General features: G+C 35.5%; 1 protein-coding gene across 3 annotated transcripts in view; it reads right to left on the reverse strand.

Moving 5' to 3' along the window:
- Nucleotides 1-4,715: 4,715 nt before the first annotated feature.
- LOC106871374 (serine/threonine-protein phosphatase PP1-gamma catalytic subunit B) overlaps nt 4,716-22,558 on the reverse strand; it is a 34,499-nt gene continuing 16,656 nt past the window's right edge. For 2 of the 3 annotated variants that reach the window (XM_014917792.3, XM_014917791.3), the window contains 7 exons: nt 16,973-17,104; nt 11,797-12,027; nt 10,232-10,336; nt 8,048-8,271; nt 7,071-7,205; nt 6,274-6,374; nt 4,716-4,983 (listed from right to left, as the gene is read on the reverse strand). In XM_014917792.3, the coding sequence (XP_014773278.1) occupies nt 4,980-4,983; nt 6,274-6,374; nt 7,071-7,205; nt 8,048-8,271; nt 10,232-10,336; nt 11,797-12,027; nt 16,973-17,104 (932 nt within the window). In that variant the 3' untranslated portion in view covers nt 4,716-4,979. Of the gene's footprint in view, nt 4,984-6,068; nt 6,375-7,070; nt 7,206-8,047; nt 8,272-10,231; nt 10,337-11,796; nt 12,028-16,972; nt 17,105-22,558 lie in introns of those variants that run through there. The other variant, XM_089340746.1, reaches the window with a different exon arrangement.

Consider the following 22,558-nt stretch of genomic DNA (forward strand, 5'->3'; position numbering starts at 1 on the left):
GGACTGGTGAGCCAGATGGCTGCACCAGGCTCCAGTCTGTTCTGGCAGAGTTTCTACAGTTGGATGCCCTTCCTAACGCCAACCGCTCCGAGAGTGTAGTGGGTGCTTTTACGTGCCACCGGCACAAGAGCCAGTTAGGTGGTACTGGCAACGGCCACGCTCAAATTGTGTTTTTACGTGTCACCTGCACAGGAGCCAGTCCAGCGGCACTGGCAACGCCCTCGTTTGAATGTTGTTTTCCACGTACCACCGCCACAAGTGCTAGTAAGGCGACGCTGCTAACAATCACACTCGAATGGTGCTTTTTACGTGCCACTTACACAGGGGTCAGTCAGCGGCCCTGGCGACGATCACGCTCGGATAGTGCTCTTAGCGCTCCACTAGCACAGATGCCAGTCATGCGGTGCTGTCATCGAATTTGATTTTGATTTCGATTTCACTTGCCTCAACAGGTGTTCGTTCTGTTGTCTGTAAACGAAGTCCGTTTTGTTTTTATGTCCCCGTTCATTTTTCTAACGTCCTGTACCCGGATATGCATCTATATATACATGTAGATGTAGGTATGTACATATATGTATATATACATGCATATGCTTATATATCATTTGTATTATTATATCATCGAACGTACGCGTCCATTTGCAAGTAAGTTTCAACTATATATATATATATACATATACATACATACACACATGTACTTATATATATATATATATGACAGGCTTCTTTCAGTCTCTATCTACCAAATCCCCTCACAAGGCTTTGGTCAGCCTGAGGCTATAGTAGAAGACATTTGCCCAAGGTGCCATGCATTGGGACTGAACCCAGAACCATGTGGTTGGGAAGCATTCTTCTGAACCACACAGCCAGGTTTGTGCTTGCGTATAACACACACACACACACACATTATAGACATTTTCGTGTATTGCACACTGACGCACGTACAATGGACATAGGAAGAGAAGCATTTCAAAAACATAAACAGTTGCAGTGAGCCACATCTCTGTTCTCCTTTCTTGCTAGCATCAATGCCCTCTTCTCCATCCTCTCTCTTACCATCAGCATGCAGCAAGGAGGAGTACGGGAAGAGGAGAGGGAGGGGACTAACCACGGCGGCAGCAGCAGCAGACGTCAGAACCAATTCGGTTTTATTTGTGCTGGCTTTCAGGAATAAGTGCTTTGACGTCATCAGCCATTCATTAAGCATTGACGTCACAAACGATGTGCCTTGCAGTTAATTGTATCTGTAGCACAAGCAGCAGCTTTCTTGTTGTTGTGATGCCTGTTGTTGCAAGTTTAACTGATGAAACAGCAGCAGCAGCACTATGTTGTTATTGATGATGCAAACTGCTATTAGCTCTACTACTACTACTACTACTATTGCTGCTTCTGCTAGATTTAGTGCTCTGACAAACAGATTTTCTTCAATATTTTATACACTGTACTTCCCTTCACTCAGTTTTTCTGTTTCAGTAACAATTAATAAACAGCGAGAGAGAGAGAGAGAGGTAGAAATAGAAAGCAGAGGAGAGTGAATGAAAGAGAGAATGTGTAGAAGATAAAACCAAAGCTTTATTCCATCCAAATGAGAAGCCATGAGTTTTTAATTAAAATGGTAGAAAATAACACCAAACCTGACCAGAGGTCATTCAGGTTTTTTTCTGGCCACTTTCTCATTTTTCTCTCCATTCTCCCCATTTTGTTATTTTTATTTCTTTTTGGTAAATAACCTATTACTATTATTATTATTATTGTTATTGTTATTGTTATTATTATTATTACTACTACTACTACTACTACTACTACTACTACTACTACTACTGCTAAGACAGCAAGCTGGCATGCTTTGCAGCATTTCTTCCATCTTAATGTTCTGAGTTCAAATTCTGCCAAGCTTAACTTTGCCTTTCGTTCTTTCAGGGTCTACAAAACGGACACCAATTGAGCAGCACTTACACTTGCATGGCTTAAGCTTTGAGACAAGCATTAGTCTTGACAAAGTAATTTGGATACTAAAGGGTTAAAGCATTTCATCTCAGGATTATCCTCTTCAAAGTAAATTTCATTGAGGCTCTTCCTTGGCTTATATTCACCTTTCCATGTTTCCATGAAAGTCTGTCCTCTTGGCATCCACCATTGTTGAAACCTCAAGTTTCATGCTGTTCGAATGCTTTCATTGTTTCTTTCAATATTTCACACAATTTTTAAATAACATCTCCTCTTCAGCTGCAGGGAGTTGCAAAGTAACCACGGCAGCAACAAATGGCGTACTATACCATATATATATATATATATATATAATATATATTACATTGTGCGTAAGATATTTGATGACAGATTTATGTTTATAAAAAAAAAACAGATAATAATTTTATTTATCAAAAAATGTTATGAGGATGAAAATAAACCTTTTCTATAATGTTATTCAATAAAGCTACCTTCAGTTTCAACAACTGCTTCTATATAAAATCTAAATTATCTACATGTTTGAATCAAGTGGTTCATTTTGGACATTTTCCTTGACCACTCTCTCTCTCAACAACGTTCTACATGTAATAGCCTAATGGATTGAGATCTGAGGAATTAGGAGACCAAATGTTAGGGGTTGTGTGACCATGAAAATTTTCAGCCATCTATTTTTGTGTTACTAGAGCCATGTGTGATAGTGCAGAGTTTTACGCAAACACATATGGCCTTCCATTGCATACACTGTCTATCCAGGGCTTAACAATTATTTCCAGGACCTCAATGTAGGTCTTTTCAGAAGCCATATAACCACTTTCCCAACTATACTATGCTAAGTCTCTGTAGCTTGATCATCCCATGATCAACCCTTATCAAAGGTCTTTGCAAAATTAAGAAATACCACATCCACATTTGAGTGATTCATCAGTTGCTTCAATTTCCAGACATAATGCTGCTGTTGCAAGTTATTATCTTCAAGGAACGCAATGAGTCTCTTCCTGACAATGCATTCCATGACTTTGCTGACATGGCAGGTAAGAGAGAGACAGGTCTATAATCTTTAGCATCTGCTCTGCTGCCTCCTTTATGGATAGGACATATTATGTCTTCTTTTCACCTTCTCCCAGTTGTTTAGAAACTTCAGAAGTTGAACTGTAGTAGTCTTGCTAGAGCCCTTTTGCATTTCTTTAGGAGAATCGTTGGCAATCTGTCAGGTCCTCTGGCTGATATTACATCAATTACCTCTATTTTGATGTTATCACTAATTGCTAGCGCTTTGTGGGACTCCTCAAGCATAGCTATATGCAAGTGTCCCAATGGAGTTGTGAAAAGATTATTCTTATATTGCACCTAACCTGTCAGGGTCTGCAGTTGGTGAGCCATTTTCCTCAAGCAGTGACCCTGTCTTGTACCATACTGAAACAGTTCTCTTGTGAATCTATAAGAAGTCTTTAGTTTGTCCTTACATTTTTGACAGCCCCTGGCTCCCTTCTCTACCCTCTCCTTTTCATGGGACTGTTTGTGATTTCTGCTCATCCTCTCATTACAATCCTCCCATCCCTGGGAATTATATCTTTCTTCTGTTTTGACACTCTCCCTCTGGAGCAAACTTACTGCACACACAATGCACGTCTTGTCATATGGTGCAGCAGCTTTATGTCTCAACATCTTGTGTTGAGAGAGACTGGTTGACCAGTTTTGTTCATCATCTCTTTCTCAATACCATTTCACTGAGCTTCATGAAAGTTTATACACACACACATCATCTTTTAACATTCATTTTCCATCCTCGCATGGTTTGACAAGAGCTGCCTGGGCTCCCAATCATCTGCTTTAGCATGGTTTCTACAGCTGAATACACTTCCTAATGCCAACCACTTTACAAAGCGCACAGGGTGCTTTTATGCAGCACCAACACCCACAAACCTGCAAGATTAGGATCACTCAGCTGAAGGGAGGATGCAGGGGACATGCTTGTATGCATGGATAACCACCATTTCACTTACCTTGACAGGTATTCTCAAGCACAGCCCCCCCCACCCCCGTGAGGCCCAACACCGGAAGATCCTTTCTTACCACTTTGTTTCAGGAGAATGAATGCCATAATAATAATAATAATAATGTCCATGCAAGTTCTATTCCTCCTCCACAACTGGAAGACTGGTTTGGCAAACCAGTGGCCAAAGGGGATGAGATAACCAGAGATAACACATTCTCTATAATACATTCACAGGAATTACCAGACTGCAGTAGTTGTTGACACAAGAGTTATGAAGGACTGTCATCCCAAGAAACCAACCCAGTACTGAAGGAATCCCAAATTGAGGACACTTGTCAGAGGAGTTAAAAAGAGTATCCCACCATAGAAACCATGTTAAAGCAGACACAAGAGAACAACACAGCCCTCAGACCCTCCAACTGATGCCAACATGGACATTAACTGGTGAGGAGGATTTTATTCCAGCCTTTTCCACTTTGTCAAACACCCGTGTGTTTGCCACAGCGCATCCACCCGTTCAGGCAGTAAACACTAGTTGGAATCTCAGTTAACGAGTATCTGCCAATAAAGAGTAAACAGAAGCAGAGAAGGCCAGTGTTTGGAGAGCAGCAGCAGGAATTGGAAAGGGAGGGAAATTTAGTTGAAAATCCTTTTTTCACCAAATGTATAAAAAAGGGGCTGAAAAAGAAAAAGAATCTTTCTGGAAAAAAAAAAAAAAAAAACTGAAAAAGAATCAGGATAGAAAAAGAGATGCAATTATTTCTTTTATTTTTCTCAAAAGACAAAATGATGCAGAGGGGGAAACAAATTCAAGAGAAAATCTAGAGAAAATAATTTAGAAAAAGCCTATTGAATTAAAAAATCAAGTTGTCATTGACAAGGTGAATTGGTTGGAGACGTTGGGTCAATCTTCTGATAGCAAGGCTAAAAGCAGTTGTCACTTGAGTTTTTAATATAGGTTTGGTGGTGGTGGTGGTGGTGGTGGTGACGGTGGTGGTGGTGGTGAAAGTAGTGATTAGCTACAAGAGGAAACGGAGAGGAAAATGAAAATACAGAGCAACGACAATGAAAAACAGAGAGAGAGAGAGAGAGAGAGAAAGAGAGAGCACATGTGATAAAGAATAGAAAGAGTAAAATGTGGCAGATACATACATACACATACACACATATATATACACATACACCTACACACACAAAAATTAAAAATGTTAAGAATTAAGACTAGTAACAAAAATGAAATGAGTGAAGAGATCAGAAAGACTGACTGAAAAAGTAATTCTATAGAAACTGAGAAACCATCCACCACCAAACCATCCACGCCCATCCACACAAAATGACAAATCCACTTTATCAAAAGACAACAAAACTATCTTACAGAAGAAAGAAGAAAAAAGAAAGAAAAATAAGGCCAATGGATTTATACAGATGCTTCTTTTAAACAGACCAATCATTCTTGGATGAAAGAAGATAATATTGAGATTATATAGAATGGACAGACGGATGCCTGCACTAAACCACTGCTGCCACTAATGTTGGTTGGTGATGAGTTTCTTGCTGTTGTTGGTTACTATACCCTACAAAAATTTCATTTAAGATCCCAGCAATCTTTTATCTCCCTTCTCTTTCTTGACTTACCCTCACTTTTTTTTTTTTTTTACTTCTTTTAAACATTAAGAGATAAAAACAGTGGCTCATTGCTGAGAACTGATTAAAAATAAATGATGCTGGTTTACAAGAGGAGAGTTTACAGTTCAGAGCTAAATCAGAAAGTTTCAGGTCAAGAAAAAAAAAAGAAACAACCAAAATGTCAACTACTCTTGGCAGGCAGAAACACAGTAGTAGCAATGCAGAGAAAGAGAGAGAGAGAGAGAGACAGACAGACAGACAGAGAGAGACTACATAAACTTCTTTTAAACACAATAACCAACAGTTTATGCAGTTCTCTTTCCTCTTCTTGTAGTTAATTTTTTTTTGTTTTTTTTTTCTTTAAGGGGAGGTGTTTTGGCATTGTTTTTAAAAAAAATGTCACTTAATTCAGTTTACATTCCATGCTTCAAAATAGTTTCAATACTAGTTGCAAACATCCTTGACTAAGCTTTTTCTCTTGTTTTTCCCACCATCCCCTTTATTTGCCCACTATTACTGTACATTTAATTCTGCCACTGATCACGTGACAGATAGAAAAGAAAAAAGGTTCCCCCCCACCCATGTATTTGTAAAACATTAAAGATGGCCCAAAAGCTCATACAACTGGCCATTAAATACAAAAAAAAAAAAAAAAAAAAAAAAATGGAGATCCAAGTCTTTACATTTTCCCTTTGCCTTTCACAGTCCCTCGGGGTGGAGTGACAGGTCGACCGGAATTCAAGCCTCCATATAAAAATTTCTTTTTATCAGCTGGTTTTAATATCTGGAACAAAGAAAAAAAAAAACATAAAACTAAATAAATAGTTACAAATTGACAAACTGACAAAACAAAGTCTGATGGTTTAGATTTTAATTAAAACGAGCTTAGCTTTTGTTGCTAGAAAATGAGTTATTAGCTTAACATTGTCAACCTCTGCACTTTGACAATAACTTCAATATCTGGTGCCAAAGCCTGATTCAGTTTGCAGACAGAGTACAAGAAATGAAGCTAGAAAAATATTAGAGCCAAGAGATTCTAACCTCAACTTGATCCACACCAAAAATAGAAATAATGACAGAACTGTGATTGACAGAGATGAAAAGTAACATGGGTTTCTTTCCAACTTTAGCCTCACACCTGGTATAAAGCCAACTCGCTCAATACCACAGCCCCACTAAGTCGAGGGGTCTTTTCTTGCAAGTCACTTGGTGACCCCACTACTGCTGGTGACATGAAAAATGGACCCAGTGCACTGTGTAAACCATGCCAAAGCAGACATGAGAGCTCAATGCAGCTGCTGGCTTGTTTAGATCCCGTTGAACCATCCAGTCCATGCCAGGATGAAAGATGGAAGCTAAATGATGGAGATGATGATTTTAACTCAAAAGAGACTGTTCATTTAATTTTCCTTTAAAAAGACAAAAATAAAATTTTTTTTTTTTTAAAAGTAACAGCAGCATTTGAAACCAATCATCTCACCTGGAATGAGCACATCAAAGTCTCGTCTACACTCATCATGGCTCCTGCATTGTCAAATTCTCCACAATAATTAGGAGCTGAGAAAAGTGTGACAAGTTGTCTTTTAGCGAAAAATTCATATCCATCTTCTACCACCTAAAATAGAAAAGACAAAAGGGCAAGAGTTTTGAATTTGTGAATTACAAGAAGCATTTCAATAACTGATAAACAAAAATCAAGTGAAATGTAGATGTAAATGTTGAAAACTTTGTTTCATCCAATAATTGTATGTCTCAATGTAGTTTATGCAGCTACGATAAATGTCTAAATTAGTTAAGAGATAATTCAGGATTAATAAACTAAAACTCTATATACTACAATGAAATTGTCTACTTGTGTGCTCAATATCTGAGAGAAGCCATATTACGTAATTGCACGTGCTGCCATGCTGTTGCATAACTCATACCTATGGCGCATCGGCAGAACACCAGAGATAAGCCACAGACTTAACATCAATTGAATATCAATACTTTGCCTACTTATCATTAATAAATAACGGTGAACTCTTCAATCAAGTAACTGAAAGTGTTGTCCAATCCAGACACTGTTAAAACCAAGGTCAGCTGTAAGAATGATGATAAATTATTAAATGGCTGCAGTGTTGATAAATTATTAATAGTGCTATTTTAAGTAACGATTTTATGCTAAATGAATTTGTATATAAATTTTACAAATTTACAATTTATTTTGTTTCATGCTGGGAGCCCACCATGAACACTTTTATACACTATTCTGTAACTATACAAGCAAATCAGTATCGTTTGAAATGGGCCCCTATGTAACTTATAGTAACCCAAGCTAACCGTTGTTTATAGGAAATTGTTCTAAGCATGCCATATATATGCTCCAAGTTCAAAACACACACACACAGCTCGAGAGAGGATAAAGAGTTACAAATACTGAGTATATGCAATGGTCCAGAGACAGTTTCTTCTTACCTGGTGAGCCCGACAAATAAGATCTAAGTCATGCTTGTGTAAGAATTTCGCTACAACCTCAGCACCAAATGTGAACGATACACCCCGATCATTCTCACCCCAGCCCATTGTTTCCTTGTCAGGGTCTGACCAGAGAAGATCACACAGCAAACCTTGGTCAGGAACATCAGTTGGGCGCATGATTCTTCTGATTTGTTCCATAGACTGTAAATCAGGACTCAAACCTAGAAACAGGAGAGAGAGAGAGAGAAATCAGAGACCTCAATGTTGTGGATATATTACTGTTAAGGGAAACTGAAATATCCATCACTTCAATGGTCAGTTTATACAAGTCAACCAAGTCACTAATGTACAAACACAATCAACTAAAAGATACTTTTACTGCTCAGCAATGAAAAAAAAAACCATGACTTAATTCCAGTAAAACTTCTTCAGTTTTAACTTTTGATACAGACATTGTTGACAGGTCTTGTGAACAAATTAATTTTGACTCCACCTGTCATGAAAGGATTATAATGTAAAACCAATTCTGCTAAAAATATTTGAACATCCTAATTTAGAGTCGTACATCATTAAGTTTACTGGTATTTAATGTTGAAAGGAATAAAGAAAACAATTCAAACACAATCTGCACGAAATCATTCTCAGGCACCAAATTCAGATATTGTGAAGTTATTACCATTTTGCCAAATTATATAATTCTCAACTATCACACAATGAAGCCAACACATTCACCACCACCACCACCAACAACAACAACAATCCTTTCTACCCCGAAAGGATGAAAGGCAAAGTTGATCTTGGGGCAATTTGAACTCAGAACGTAAAAACAGTCTAAATACCACTAAGCATTTTGCCCAGTGTGTTAACGATTCTGCCAGCTTGACACCTTAATAATAATAATTATCATCATCATCATCAAGGCTGGCAGAATCATTAGCACACCAGGCAAAATGCTTAGCAGCGATTCGTCTATCTTTACGTTGTGAGTTCAAATTCCATCAAGGTCAACTTTGCTCTTCATCCTTTCAGGGTTGATAAAATAAGGACCTGTTGAGCACTCAAGTCAATGTAATCAACCCCTCCCCGCCAAAACTGCTGGCAAATTGTTTTTGTGCTATTTCATTTTCCTAAGTTTTCAAATGTTGCTGATGTTTTATTTTTAATCGCTTGTCATTAAAAAGCCACACACCGAGATCAACTGCCCCAACTGCTCTTGTATAACCGAGATTTCTGGTGATGCATGAAAATGCTATCATTGTTAGAACATTTTTTAAAGTGAAGTTGAAAACAAAATTCGTAAACGTTCACAGTGAAAGTATGCCCTCCTCCTCCTCCTCCTCTATCTTACTTTATTCATACATACCAACAGTTAAAAGCGTTTATGTGCCGCAAGACTGAACAAGAGGAAATATCAAAAAACAGACAAAGGAAAATCTTAAGCAATTATGAATCTAGGCAAATACATGACTAAAGTGCATGACCTCAGTAAGCTATCAACAAAGAATAGTCTATAGAGAGTCTATGATTTATTAAAAATCTAGAAGATATTGGCATATGATAGCGAAATAAACTATAAAGAAGTGCACAGCCGAGGGAATCTAGGTAGAGGTAGTGCACAGGTTGATAATCAAGGGGTTCAGAAGTAAGTCAACCAGAGGGCTGTTAAGGGTAGTTGTCTAAGTGTAAAGCAAGAGGCACAGAATGCCTAATGTGTGGGATCATGTTGAATCTCTGTAAAGGGGTCAGCAACTGCTCTCAATAAAAAGTTATTATTTGGATGAATGGTTTGTGGTTGCCTGGAAATTCAACATTGCAAATTATAAACATTTACAGCAACTTCAAAGATTTTAGCTCTCTGTTGTTTACGTTTCAGAAAGACTTGCATCTTGGTATAAGCTCTAACGAAAAAAAAAACTAACAAATAAAACATTTGAAATAGCAAATACAACTTTTTTAAGTAGGTAGTGATCTTATTTAATAAGTGATTATGTTAGTATCAAGAAAAAAATGCTCACATTCTAATAAGCTTACTATTTAATAGATTACATAACTGATTAATGGATGATTACAACAAAATATAGAACATCATTAAAAATCAAAGACAAGCAACAAGGTAATAAAATGTCCTTGGAATTTATGGCTTAAGAGAAAAAGAAAGAAAAATAATTTCAAATATCTTACCACCATGACAACAGAAAATTTTTTCATCAATTATAGCAGCAATCGGCAAGCAGTTAAAACAATCTGTGAAAGTTTTCCACAATTTTATATGGTACCGCCGCTTACCTAAAAAGAAAGAAAGAAAAAAATCATACATTATATACACACAGCCCTTATCGTCATTTGAATTTGAAAAACTTGTTCCAATTTCTTTTTTTCTATTCCATCCCAACCCCTGCATATATATTCCCTTCCTTGGGCATTCTAAACCTGGCAGGCTCAATTTCCTCTGTATCTCTGAACACTTGATTTCTTCCAGAGAGACAGGAGAGAAAAAGGAAGAAAAAACTGGCTCAGGTACCTCGAAAGAACGAAAGGTAAAGTTGACTTAAGAGCAATTTGAATACCCCAAAACATAAATGACTTTCAATTAATTTACATATTGTTAATTGGTATTTGTATACGACTGTTATTATAAAAACAGGCATCAAACATTTCTCTCACCTGGTCTAATTTAGCACAAAAAGTATAATTGATTAAAGTTTTGGTTTCACATTGTGGAGCTTTGAAGTTGTTACAGAACACTGATTGGATTAAAATAGCTTCTTTTTTTTTAATTTAAAAAGTTTTTTTTTATTACTTTTAACTGATAAGCAGAATAAAAATATGCAGGTATGTATTTGTTGTTAAGAAACCGTTTCGAGGGTTGTCAAGGCTGAGTGAGAAACTGTCATAGCCAGAGACAACACTAAGAGCTCCCAGTCAGTGGGTGCAATGGGAGCCAACACATTGAAGGAAAGGGCATCCGAGCACTAATTCTTGCTCAATATTTAAACCTTTTCTCCCCATATTTCTAACTAAAAGCTTTTGGATAAAAATAGCCCCAAAGGTCACGAGAATACAAAATTCACATCATAAAAATGTCAACTAGAGTATAGTAAACATTCATTGCATGAAATCACGTTATCAATGGTGAAGTAATGAGATTCATGACAATATTTTGAATTAGTATATGAATAGGTAGCCTTAGGTAGTTTAGTCACAAAAGGGCCATTGACCGATCAAATTCATGAAATATAATCTGTGCATACAAACATAACAGAAATTGTTCAACGAGAGAGGGAGAGAGAGAGAGCATGTTTAGTTGAAGTGAAATTTCATTTCACATTCCTAAAATGTTGACGCACGAGGAAAGAAAAATTGCTTGAGAAAAAAAAGCTTACTTTCATTTTCTTTGCCCCTCCCCAGGAGATGATTATTTCTACCAGTGTAGCATTGCTGGCACAAATACTGTAGGAATTAATAAGTTGTTGAATGAAGACTTATAAAAACCATGCTTTCTGTTGGGGCTTGTTCACTTCCCTGTTATGCATGGGTCACCTCTTCCCCCATTCTTTATGTCATTTAAACATTAGTTTCTCTAGTAATTCTATTTGGAGAGGGACATAATTACAGGCAACATTGAGCAGGTTAATAATGAGTTAAATTTATTTACACCCTCTCATAATAAACCGAGAGCAGACGTATGATTTTTTTCCTTTTAATTATCAAATTTAATGCAAAAACTAGACAAGCTGTATATTTACATTCATCATAGAAGCCGTATATCCGATTGATGCTTGCACACTCATGGTTTCCACGTAGAAGAAAGAAATTTTCAGGGTATTTTATTTTATAGGCTAACAGCAAACAAATAGTTTCTAATGACTGTTTTCCTCTGTCAACATAGTCACCAAGAAACAAGTAGTTGCTTTCAGGTGGGAAGCCACCATATTCAAAAAGCCGCAATAAATCATAGTATTGGCCATGAATATCACCTGCAAAAAAATAAAAGAAGAAAAAAAAGCACAGCAAAAGAAAATTAATTATGAAACTCAAACAGAGTGAATAAAATGTCATGTAACTTTTTTGTCTTAATACAAAATCTTATTTGATAAAATCTAGGAGTCTTTATTAGCAATGATACAGAAACCATTAAGTAAAAGTTATCAAAGCATCTGAGTGTAGAATATTTTTAGAGGCAGATGAAGAGGCTTTTTACAAGTCTGTGAAATAAATACATCAATTATTGTTAAATATATTTAAGTTAATCATTTGTCCTAATAACTACGAGGTCTTCTAACTACACACAACAGCAATCCAGATTGACTCAGGAGGTGCCGATCCACTGACCCTCCAGATGCAAAAACCAGAACCCAGAATTCTTGTGAAAATAGTTCGGTATGAGTGAGAGTCTGCACACACACACACTGCTAAACCCGTGTTCTTTTCACACTTATTGCCTCCGTACCCCACTCCCTGGATTACTCATTCACTACAATCTCATCTCCCTCCAGTCTCCTCTTCCTTTCCAATCACCATTACATCCACTATTCCCATTTCTACTAATGATCCCTCTTAACTACCAATTTCTCTAAACGTCTTAACAGGATTCAGGGGTTTTTGTCTCAAGCTCATTCATCAATTAGAGAATGACCCCGTCATTCCCAATAACAAAACTGTCGAAATGGAATCTGTATTTGTGTTTAAAATGGCACAGCCATTACTGTAACACATAAGAGGATTTAGCAGAACAGGACACGGAATTATACTTCAGCCATTAATGACACTATGAATGCTTATTTAATCATCAAAGTTTGGCAATATTTTATCAGGTTCAAGTAAAGCATGTTCATTTCAAATACTGGATTTAATATTTTTAAGTTTGAATGGCCAAAGACAACTTTCCTTTAGCATAGAATATAAAAGACTGATCAAAGACTTGAAGCTATCAACATTTGAAAGTGGATTCTATAACAACAAATATTAAATTGACTCAATAACTCGATGTGGTGCCATAAAGAACCAATAAAGTTGCATCAACAATTTAATCACAAATCATTTAAACAAATGGTTCTAGATATAAGCGCAAAACCAAGCGAAGACATTGAAAAACATTATTGATGTTAGTGAAGTTGCTTTTGACAACGTTTAAGTAAGGAATGGCTGTGGTTAAGAACTTCACTTAACAGCCATGCGATTCGAGTCTTCGATTTTGCTGTGCAACTTTTGGGAAAGAGTCTACCATAGCCTAAGGTTAAACAATACCATGGGAATGGAATTTGGTTCAACATCCTGTAAACTTCCAACACTTCTCATGTCATCTTCAACAATCAGTCACCCACAAACCATCATAGCAAACTCTCATGTTTTTAATGACCAACTGCTTCATCAGTGCACTTGTGCCATTTCATGTATCTGATGGGGCTCACCTTATTTCTTTAGATTCCAGAGATATTCCACATTGTCCAGCCATATCTCACATACTTTATAAAGCCAACATACTACACAAAGAGGTTCCTTGTTGCAAATAAAAAAACAGCTTCTTTAACCACTGGCATCCTTTATTTCAACTATACTTCTGCTGCAATCTCCTGAGTATAAAATGTGTAGCCACCACCCATTCCCTTCTTTTATATCATATTTTAACTTCCCAGATTTTTCATTTCTCCATTTTACAGACATTGTCATATACAGAAAAAGTTTACTGGGATTATCATTTTTGCAGGTTAGCAACAGCCAAAATATTAGTTGACAAATTGTTATGGCCCAATTTTCAGTTCAAATAAATTTATATATTAAAAGAAGTGGGGCGGGGATCAACACTTAATTGAATGCCCCTGTTAACATTATTTTATGCAATGGATAGTTTTAGAAAATAATTGCAGCGAGGATTTTAGTTAGATATGCTTCAAAGCATAAATTGCTGGGGAGTGAGGAGAAAACATATTTTTACCTAAGCTCACTCAGGTTGTAAGCCTACCTGTTACAATACACGGTTAGGCTTTAAAACTGTCATCTCTGGATTTTTATGCAACTTAATAATTCTGCCAGAATAACTTTACAAATAATAGTCACAACTCCCATCACCAGTTGGCAATTGGGGCACCAATAAGGACTATAGCCATAGCAGTGATTGAACTCAGCATTGTAGATTAATGAATTTTAGAGCTCCACGCGTATACAGCACTGAGCTGTAGAAGATCATCAACATTATCTTAATCACTTTTTAATCATTGCTGGACGACCTATAAAACAATAACCAAAAAGTTAACTTTTATTTTGTCCTCTTCGTTACACATCCGACTGCATGGCCATGTTGCTCAATTTGTGTTCTCTTCACTGAGGATCCGGCTGGGGTGACAGCTCATGTTGGTGAACCACATGATCATGGCAGAGGAGGAGCTATTTTGTAGAGATGGAGATTGACGGGGAATCCGCTCAACAAGTTGCTCGGGAGGACTTGGGAAATATACCGACAAATGACAAAAGCAGCAACGTGCTGCAATGGCACATGACCCCACATCTGACGACCTCCTCGTAACAGGAGAAGTTGCTAATTTAAATTAGAGTGGTTCGTCTGACACCATATGGAAAGAAAAGCCAACATAGAATAACTTCAATGATAAAGTGTTGAAATTTTAAATGAAAGGCTAAAACAGATTTTCAAGAGAAACAAAATAACAGCAGCCAGTCACTAATCTATAAATAAGTCACAGTGCATTCTTGGTAGATTCTTTCAGGAATCAATATAATTACTTGGAAATTTATTTTCAGCCAAAAAATAAATTATGTACACAAAATGAAACAAGGAACAGGTTTATGAAATAAAAATTCTAAATAAGTCACAGGCAACATTACACACTGTTTTAAACATCCACTACCACAATGCTTAGAGTTATAAATACTTTGATTTTTTTTCTTCTTTTTACAAGTAAACCAGTAACATAATGAAATTGTTCCGATCTATAAAAACAAAACACCTCAGCTTCTAACAAATATTGGATATTCAGTCAAACAGCAGTCAAATTTAACCTCATAGCAAGAAATTAATAAAAATCAATAAGGTCTTTAGTTAGCACCAAAAAATGTCTGCATGCATGAGCTTACAGAAAATTGAAGGAAAATATTACTTGAGAACAATCAATTTAAAATATGCTACAAAAATGAAACAAGAAAAAAGATTATTTTTTTTTCCCCTAGATAACCTTCAAAAGATGAGATTTAAAATAAATATCAATAGGAACACTACTGACAACAGAAGCTGAAGTAAAACTAAAAGGTTGACGACAGTGTACCTCAACTCTGAATTGATTTCTTAGGAATAATTTAAATAATCTAAAGCCTCGAGTAAAACAAGCAGCTTCTGCATTTATCAATTTTAAAATCTTATCTAACCCAATTTGCTTGATGTCAATTGATCTGTGGAATGAAGAACAAAAGTTAAAGATATGGATTCTTATTTGCACAAGACATTCTATGTTAACAATGAATTAATTTTTTTTTTTTTAAAGCATAACCTCAATTAATTCTATTCAAAAATGAAGCAAATTCATTTTACTGAAAGCAATCAAAATACCATCTAAGCACTGGGAATTGTTCTTTAAATCCAAGTCAAATCAAAGAATGAGATCCCAGCTGTGATTATCTCATTTTTTTAAAGAAATAGTATATCTAGGGCTGCAATATCCAATATATTCTTTCTTTAAAACTGCTGGGTGTGATTTGAAGAAAAACTAGTTACTATTTCTAGCAGGTTCAGTAACAGAGGGAAGACACCTTTGTTAAATCAAACACCCAAGTATTTGAAAAACTGAACTTTGGAGACTATAGTCACTGAACCTGTATAGTTTATGGTTACAAGAAACAATTTTGCAGCCCACGTAAAATAGAGATACCAGGTGTCAGTTGACAGGTGAACAAATGCAAAAATATATGAGAGGAGGACAACTCACCAGCTAGTATTTGTTAGCTAATCAAATACTGATGCGTACCAATGGTATTTGTTGATTGTCATATACCACAGGAGCCTTACATATGTAAGGTCATTCAATTCTTATTTGCCAGATTATAGTTATCATGGAGATGGGGGAAAAAAATCCATGTTGCCATTAGGCATATCTTAGTCTCAGAAGAGGTGAGATATCCACAAGTAACAACTGGTATCTTTCTCAATGCTAACACTGAGACACATACAAATTGTGAAGAAGTAGTTACAATGAGTAAAGCAGCTATTTCTGATATTACAAATCAATATTAATTAACATGCCATTTTAATTAAAGGAAATTACATCAAACAGTTTTATAACTAAATTCTCTTGCCTGGTCTATATATAATCCTTTAACCCTTTCAATACCAACCAAAGACTACCCATAGTCTTGGGTGATTTAAATTAAACCCTTTCAACAAAATTTTATGTTAATTTATATTGCAAACACCAGCTCAATAATGACAAAGTTATTTTATTTCATTATTTTCAAAATTAACTGAAACCAAAAAAAATGTCTTTCAGCAGAGTTAATTGTACACTTTAGTTTTAGTCAGTGCCCTCAAGGGTTAATTGATCATATTAACCCAAGTACTTCAATCCTTATCAGAACAGTTTTTAGACAGGAGTAAACACAGACACAGACACAACAGGCTTCTACACACTTTCCCTCTTCCAAATTCCACTCACAATTCATAACCCAACACTATAGTTAAAAACCCCCCACCTGTCTAATGGATGCCAGTAGCATCAAACCCAGAACTGCAAGGTTGTAAAGCAAATTTCTTAAGCACATAGCCATGTTTCTTTTTATATTTAATTTTATATGTTTCTTTTTATATTTAATTTTATTTAATTTTTACATTTCCAAAGAAACTGTTTGATAATGAAATAACAGAAAACCCAAGACAACTGACTAATTTTTTTTTTTCTGTATTGTAATGATTTCACTTACCACAGATCTTCAATGGTGCCTCGAGTTCTAATAAGATTGGCTGACTGAGAAAAATTTCCCGAGACTTTAAACATAGTCCTCTTATTTCAGTTTCTGTCAAATTAACATTTTTCCCAGGTCTTGATCCTCGAACTAAAATATACAGAGATAAATAAATCAAAATATTTAAAATTACACCAAATGATTAAATAATTATTTCAATCTTAAAATCTGCAGTGTTTTAATACAAGTAAAACAGAATGACATATATAATATATTGTAAAAGATAAAGAAAAAGTTAATTTTTCCATAATTTATAAATTATAAAAAAAAAATATATGAAAGAAATTGTTGTTCCACTTGTATAATAATTCTAATGGACACATGTTTAAACCATGCTGACAACTGAATCGCTGCCATCTTATGAGGCTTCTCATTTAAAACTCAAACAAGCAACTGTACTTCAGAGATGAATTTTAACTCATCAAGTTTAACCAGTCCTTTTAAGATCTCTAACATTACTGTCTTCCAATAGCACCATCACATACACCTAGGTCAAGTCCTTTATAAGAAACAGTCTATCAGGCTAGAGTGAGTAGTAGCAAGAAATTTACTTATTTTGGATTTTGGTGTTACTCTTGTTTTTAGCCTATTCTCCAGCAAACTCCAACCCTTGGCAAACCTTTTGACAATTTTCCCTTTATGAACATCTACAAAAAATAACTGTGCTACAGTTTTGTAAATGGAGCAATCAAACTATTTCTCATGCCAAATTAACAAGTCATCATCATCATCATCACCATCTGTGGTGATGGAAACAGTAAGATCAGTCTTTCCCATTTTGAACCTGTCAAATCAATAACCACTGCTAGGATTTCTATAAAAATAGAATCTACAAGAGATCTGCTTTCCTACACCATACTAGGGACCGCTTACTGTGTGAACTTTAAGCTAAAGCAATATTATTGTCATATCAAAGCCTCTGTCACAATCTCTGGTCACCATGAACAGAAGTTGGAGAAAGCTTTTAAAGAGATGGAAATCAGGTCTTTTCCAGTAGATATAAAGCAACCACTGCACAAAGGAAATATAGTCCGTCACTCCTGGACAAGGAAACACATTAAGCCCTCCGCAACCATAAAATTGGTTCATGATTAAGCATGGACATCAAATTTAGATAATTTGCCTAAGTATGAACCTGTTGATGTAGTCAGATGATATTTTTTACTAAATGAGCGAGGTACCATTGTGACTATACAAAATTAGTATCATCAGGGAGAAAGATAATCAGTAATATGCAGCTGAATGAAGCTAAGAACTGAAATCAGATGCCCTGCCATCACTACGAGACACACAATTTCGATTTAGCTACAAATTATGCCATCATCTAGCCAATCCAATAAAATGATTTAAATAACATTTTCACAAAGACCTTTAACAAACTCTTTTAAAGAAAATTAAGAGCGAAAATCAATATTCTTGACCTTAAGAGGATGTAATTATGATGTAGCAGAATAAAATACAAGGCTGTGAAGTCAGAGTTGGAAGCAATTATTGGTTTGCTGCTAGAAAGGAAAAAAAAAAAAAAAAAAAAAAAAACCCCTCCAAATACATTGAATCAAAATTTTCAATTTCACAGAGATTAATTGGACTCTTTACTACAAAGAAAATAATTCAGGTTCCAGGACTTAACTTTCCAGCATTTTAATTTAATGTAATTTTTCATGTTACATTTCATTTTATAATCCAACATAAAACGAAGGGTTATGTATCTAAAGGATTTCTTATAGCATATCTGTAACCTTTAAATCCAAACTTGTAAGTAACCTGATACTGGCCACCTGCAGTGTATGCTCTCAATCCATTTGGCTTATAACTGATTAATCTAATTACAAACAAGTGCCAGTGGTACCATAAAACTGAAGAGTCCAAGTCAAAGGTTTTACATACCAACTTCACAACCCTAATATCTTTTTAGTTGTTGCAGATAAGTTAAATCTTTCCATCAAGTACCAGTATGATTATTAACTCAAACTATTAAAGAACAAAAAGAATGCATTCAATGGAAGAGAGAAAATGTCAAATGAAGTGTTTAGTGTTATGAATAAGATTAAAATGGTTACGAAAAATAGGGGGTAGGGGTAGACTTTCAGCAGTGATATGAGTCTTTTGAAATTAAGCCTGCAAAAAGTTCTGAAAGATGAAACAGATTTCACATGACATCTGCCAAAGGACACTCATGCCATGCACAAAAAATTATCATACCAAGGAAAACAGCTATGTTTTAATCAGGATTTTATAAAAATATTCAACATGTTGATCTATGAAACTAAAACCAAAGATTTCATTTCTAAAATAAGATAGACAATTCTAGAATAGACATCGCAAGAAATATTAGAGAATAGGTTGTATGTAAATGTCTCCCAAATAATATTTTATACTGTAAAGCTATTTGCAAAATTCTATAAAGAATGATTGAGAAATAATGGGGGAAAAAAATCAAAGCAGCACTGAATTCTAAAACAATTTCAAACTACATCAGGTTATTCACCAGGCAGCTCAAGTTATTTTCAAATATGTTGGCAGTTGATCTTATCGAATAATAGACTGCAGTTAATGGAATTGGTAATTAAAATATAGAAAGTAAAAAGAGCAGAAAAATGTAATTCCATAAATAAGTTATATTTGAAAAAAATATTAAATAAAAATTAGGGAAAAGCAAAATACCATGCAGAGTTTGAAATTGATTGAATGAACCTGAATTTTTATCTTTACTCAGACATTATTATTATAATTATATTTTAACAAATTGTGGTGGTTAAAAATATTATTTAGCATAGATGACAGAGTGAGCAGCAGTCTTCCATGCAAACAATATGAAAGCCTGTTTTCTAACAGTCCAACATTGAACCATTTGTTTAAATAACTAGCCATCACAAACCATCAAAGCCAAGTGCCAAATTTAGGTAATGTAACGCTGACTTTCTTCACACTTTCTACACCAATGTATCCAGTTGGAACTGATGGCCAAACCGGTCTTGCAGCAGCTCTATTTAAACACCACTGCTTGCCAGGAAGTGTCCAGAAACTACTCGTCTCCACTTTCTCTGGCTGACAACCATATTCAGTAGAATAACTGGTCTCATCGTAACAATGGATTAAAAAGATAAGTCAGATGCTCTTTGCATTGCTAGAATAAGGAATATTTAACCTCTACAAGACAAAAAGGAAACATGAAACTGTGCTCATCACCCAGCAACTGGCAACATTGACATTGCTGCACAGAAGCCGATCTCAGTTACAATCTTTTCTGGAAATGGAAATCTCAATAAGAAAGGTGTATGCTATTGATTATGATGATGATGATGACGACAGCATGCAGCACGATTCGCTGTAAAAATGAAACTGGTGGAAGATCTGAAGCTCAACACAAACACAAAAAAGAAAAAAGAAAAGTCCTCTCATTTGAGAATACTTCTGAAGGATTCACTGCCTTTACCTTTTCTCTCCACTTGGTGTGCACATGCATAAAGATATACATACAAGTATGCGCACACATTAGCATTTTCATATAGGCTTGTTCTAAGTTGGAATGGGTCAGTAATGGCTATGTGAGGCAGAAATCCACAACTGGATGCCTTTCCCAACACCAAACCTTGCTTTTCAATTAAATTATATTCTACTAAGCCTTTGCACAGCTAACTGCTGCTTGCTTTATTTCTGAGGCATCTACACTGACAAACTACCATTGCACACACACACACACGCATACACACCCATGCACTATCTGTTCATGGTTTTCTGTCTCATTTGTATGCTATTGTCTTCTGCATTCTAAGTACTTTCCTTTGTAGCATCCATCACCTCAGTAATATTAACTATCCAGAAGTGCAGTACCATGAAATTTGAAGTTTTGAGACTTTGTACTGAAATTAGGTTAAATCTGATCTCCATGCCTGATGAGATATTCCACGATTTTCCTTTCCTGTTAAATTACTTGTACCTTGAGAGTTTGCCCTGGCACCCTGTCACTACATCTTTGTCTTCTCCCCAGCTACTACTACTCACCCCGAAGTAGTGTGAGGTAGCCATGTATTGTCGTAGCAAGACACCTTTGCTTGTCCCTATATCATACTTATGACACATGAAAAAAAAAATCCCCCAAAAAACAGACATTAAATGACAAAGATGCTGATGATGTCCTATTTTGTAAAACAGACAAACTTATAAATTAGAGAGGTGGGGAGGGAGAGTCCTTGAACATTAAGAACTGACCCACAACAAACTCCTAACAGCTATCTGTGATTTGGAGTGGCAGTGATCAAAAAGGCTGCATATGTAGGAACTTGGTTACCGTTAAGAACTGACCTACAATGGATGTCTAACATACTGTAAAATAAAATCACAAGTTGATTAAGTAGAACAATAGACTTTGATACTTAGTAATATTGATTTCAAATATTAGCACAAGGTCATACAATTTGAGGTGAAAACAACCAATTAAAACTTCTCTTCTCCACCCCTTCCCAACTTCTTGATTGGAACTTTATCAATCCCAGAAAGATAAAAGGCATAAATGAACAAAAGATTTGGACCCAGAACATAAAGTACCATAACAAAATCCTACAAGGCAATAAATAAAAGCTGCCATAATATTTTAAAGCATGAAAGATAACAAGGAGTGCAAGGGATGGAATGAAATCACAAGTTTTTAGTACTCCATCAGAGGTACACATCCACACACACCTTTCAAACTCTACATTCTGCATTCATCTCACTCCCTTTCACTTTTACATGAAGACCTTAATAAAGCTTTATTGCAATGGGGGGAGTCAATAAAAAGACTCCCAGTTCAGTGGCATGCAAGAAAAAAAAACAACAACAAAACAGAAAAGACAAGTTCACAGACGAGTTGCCACAATATTCAAAATCTGCTTTCATTGAAACATTGTTCCTGAGGCTGAAATCTATACGAAAGGAAATAAGTGACACTGCTGTGGTCTGGAACAACCCAATTTTGAAGTTATGATCTTACTATGTATCCCAATGATTAGATCAGGGAATAATTTGTAATTTTAACACAAAATGATAAACAATGGTGTAAGAAAAAAAAACATACTAGATGATATGGAAGAAAACCAGATTATGTTTTCAAAGATATAGAACAATATTTAATATTCTTCACTGTGTGAAGAGAAAAGCAATGGTAATTAGTGAAATTAAGAAAACTGCTTTAAGTACATGTTTTGTGTGTCTATTAGTTGTGAATGGTAGTAATGCTAAAACAAGAGGGAAAAAAATCTTAAACACAAATATTATCACCTGTTCAACAGGAGGTGACAGCTTAGATGATCTAGTTGTGTAAAAAAAAAAATAATAATAATAAAAAACTGAAGAATTGTTTGTAGAACAGGAGTTGAATGAAAGAAAATATTTAGTTGGCATGAGCATTAATAATTCCAAATGCAAGTCTGATGTCGACCAACCAGACACAAAACTACTACATCAACTGTAAAAATTAGCCTACATATGGCAAAATAATCTAAAACCCATTTCTTTAAGAATGATCCAACTATGGAACACAGTTTGAAATGTCAAAGAGATTTA

This window comes from Octopus bimaculoides, chromosome 24, assembly GCF_046866305.1.
Source record: "Octopus bimaculoides isolate indiv1 chromosome 24, ASM4686630v1, whole genome shotgun sequence".
Lineage (NCBI taxonomy): Eukaryota > Metazoa > Mollusca > Cephalopoda > Octopoda > Octopodidae > Octopus > Octopus bimaculoides.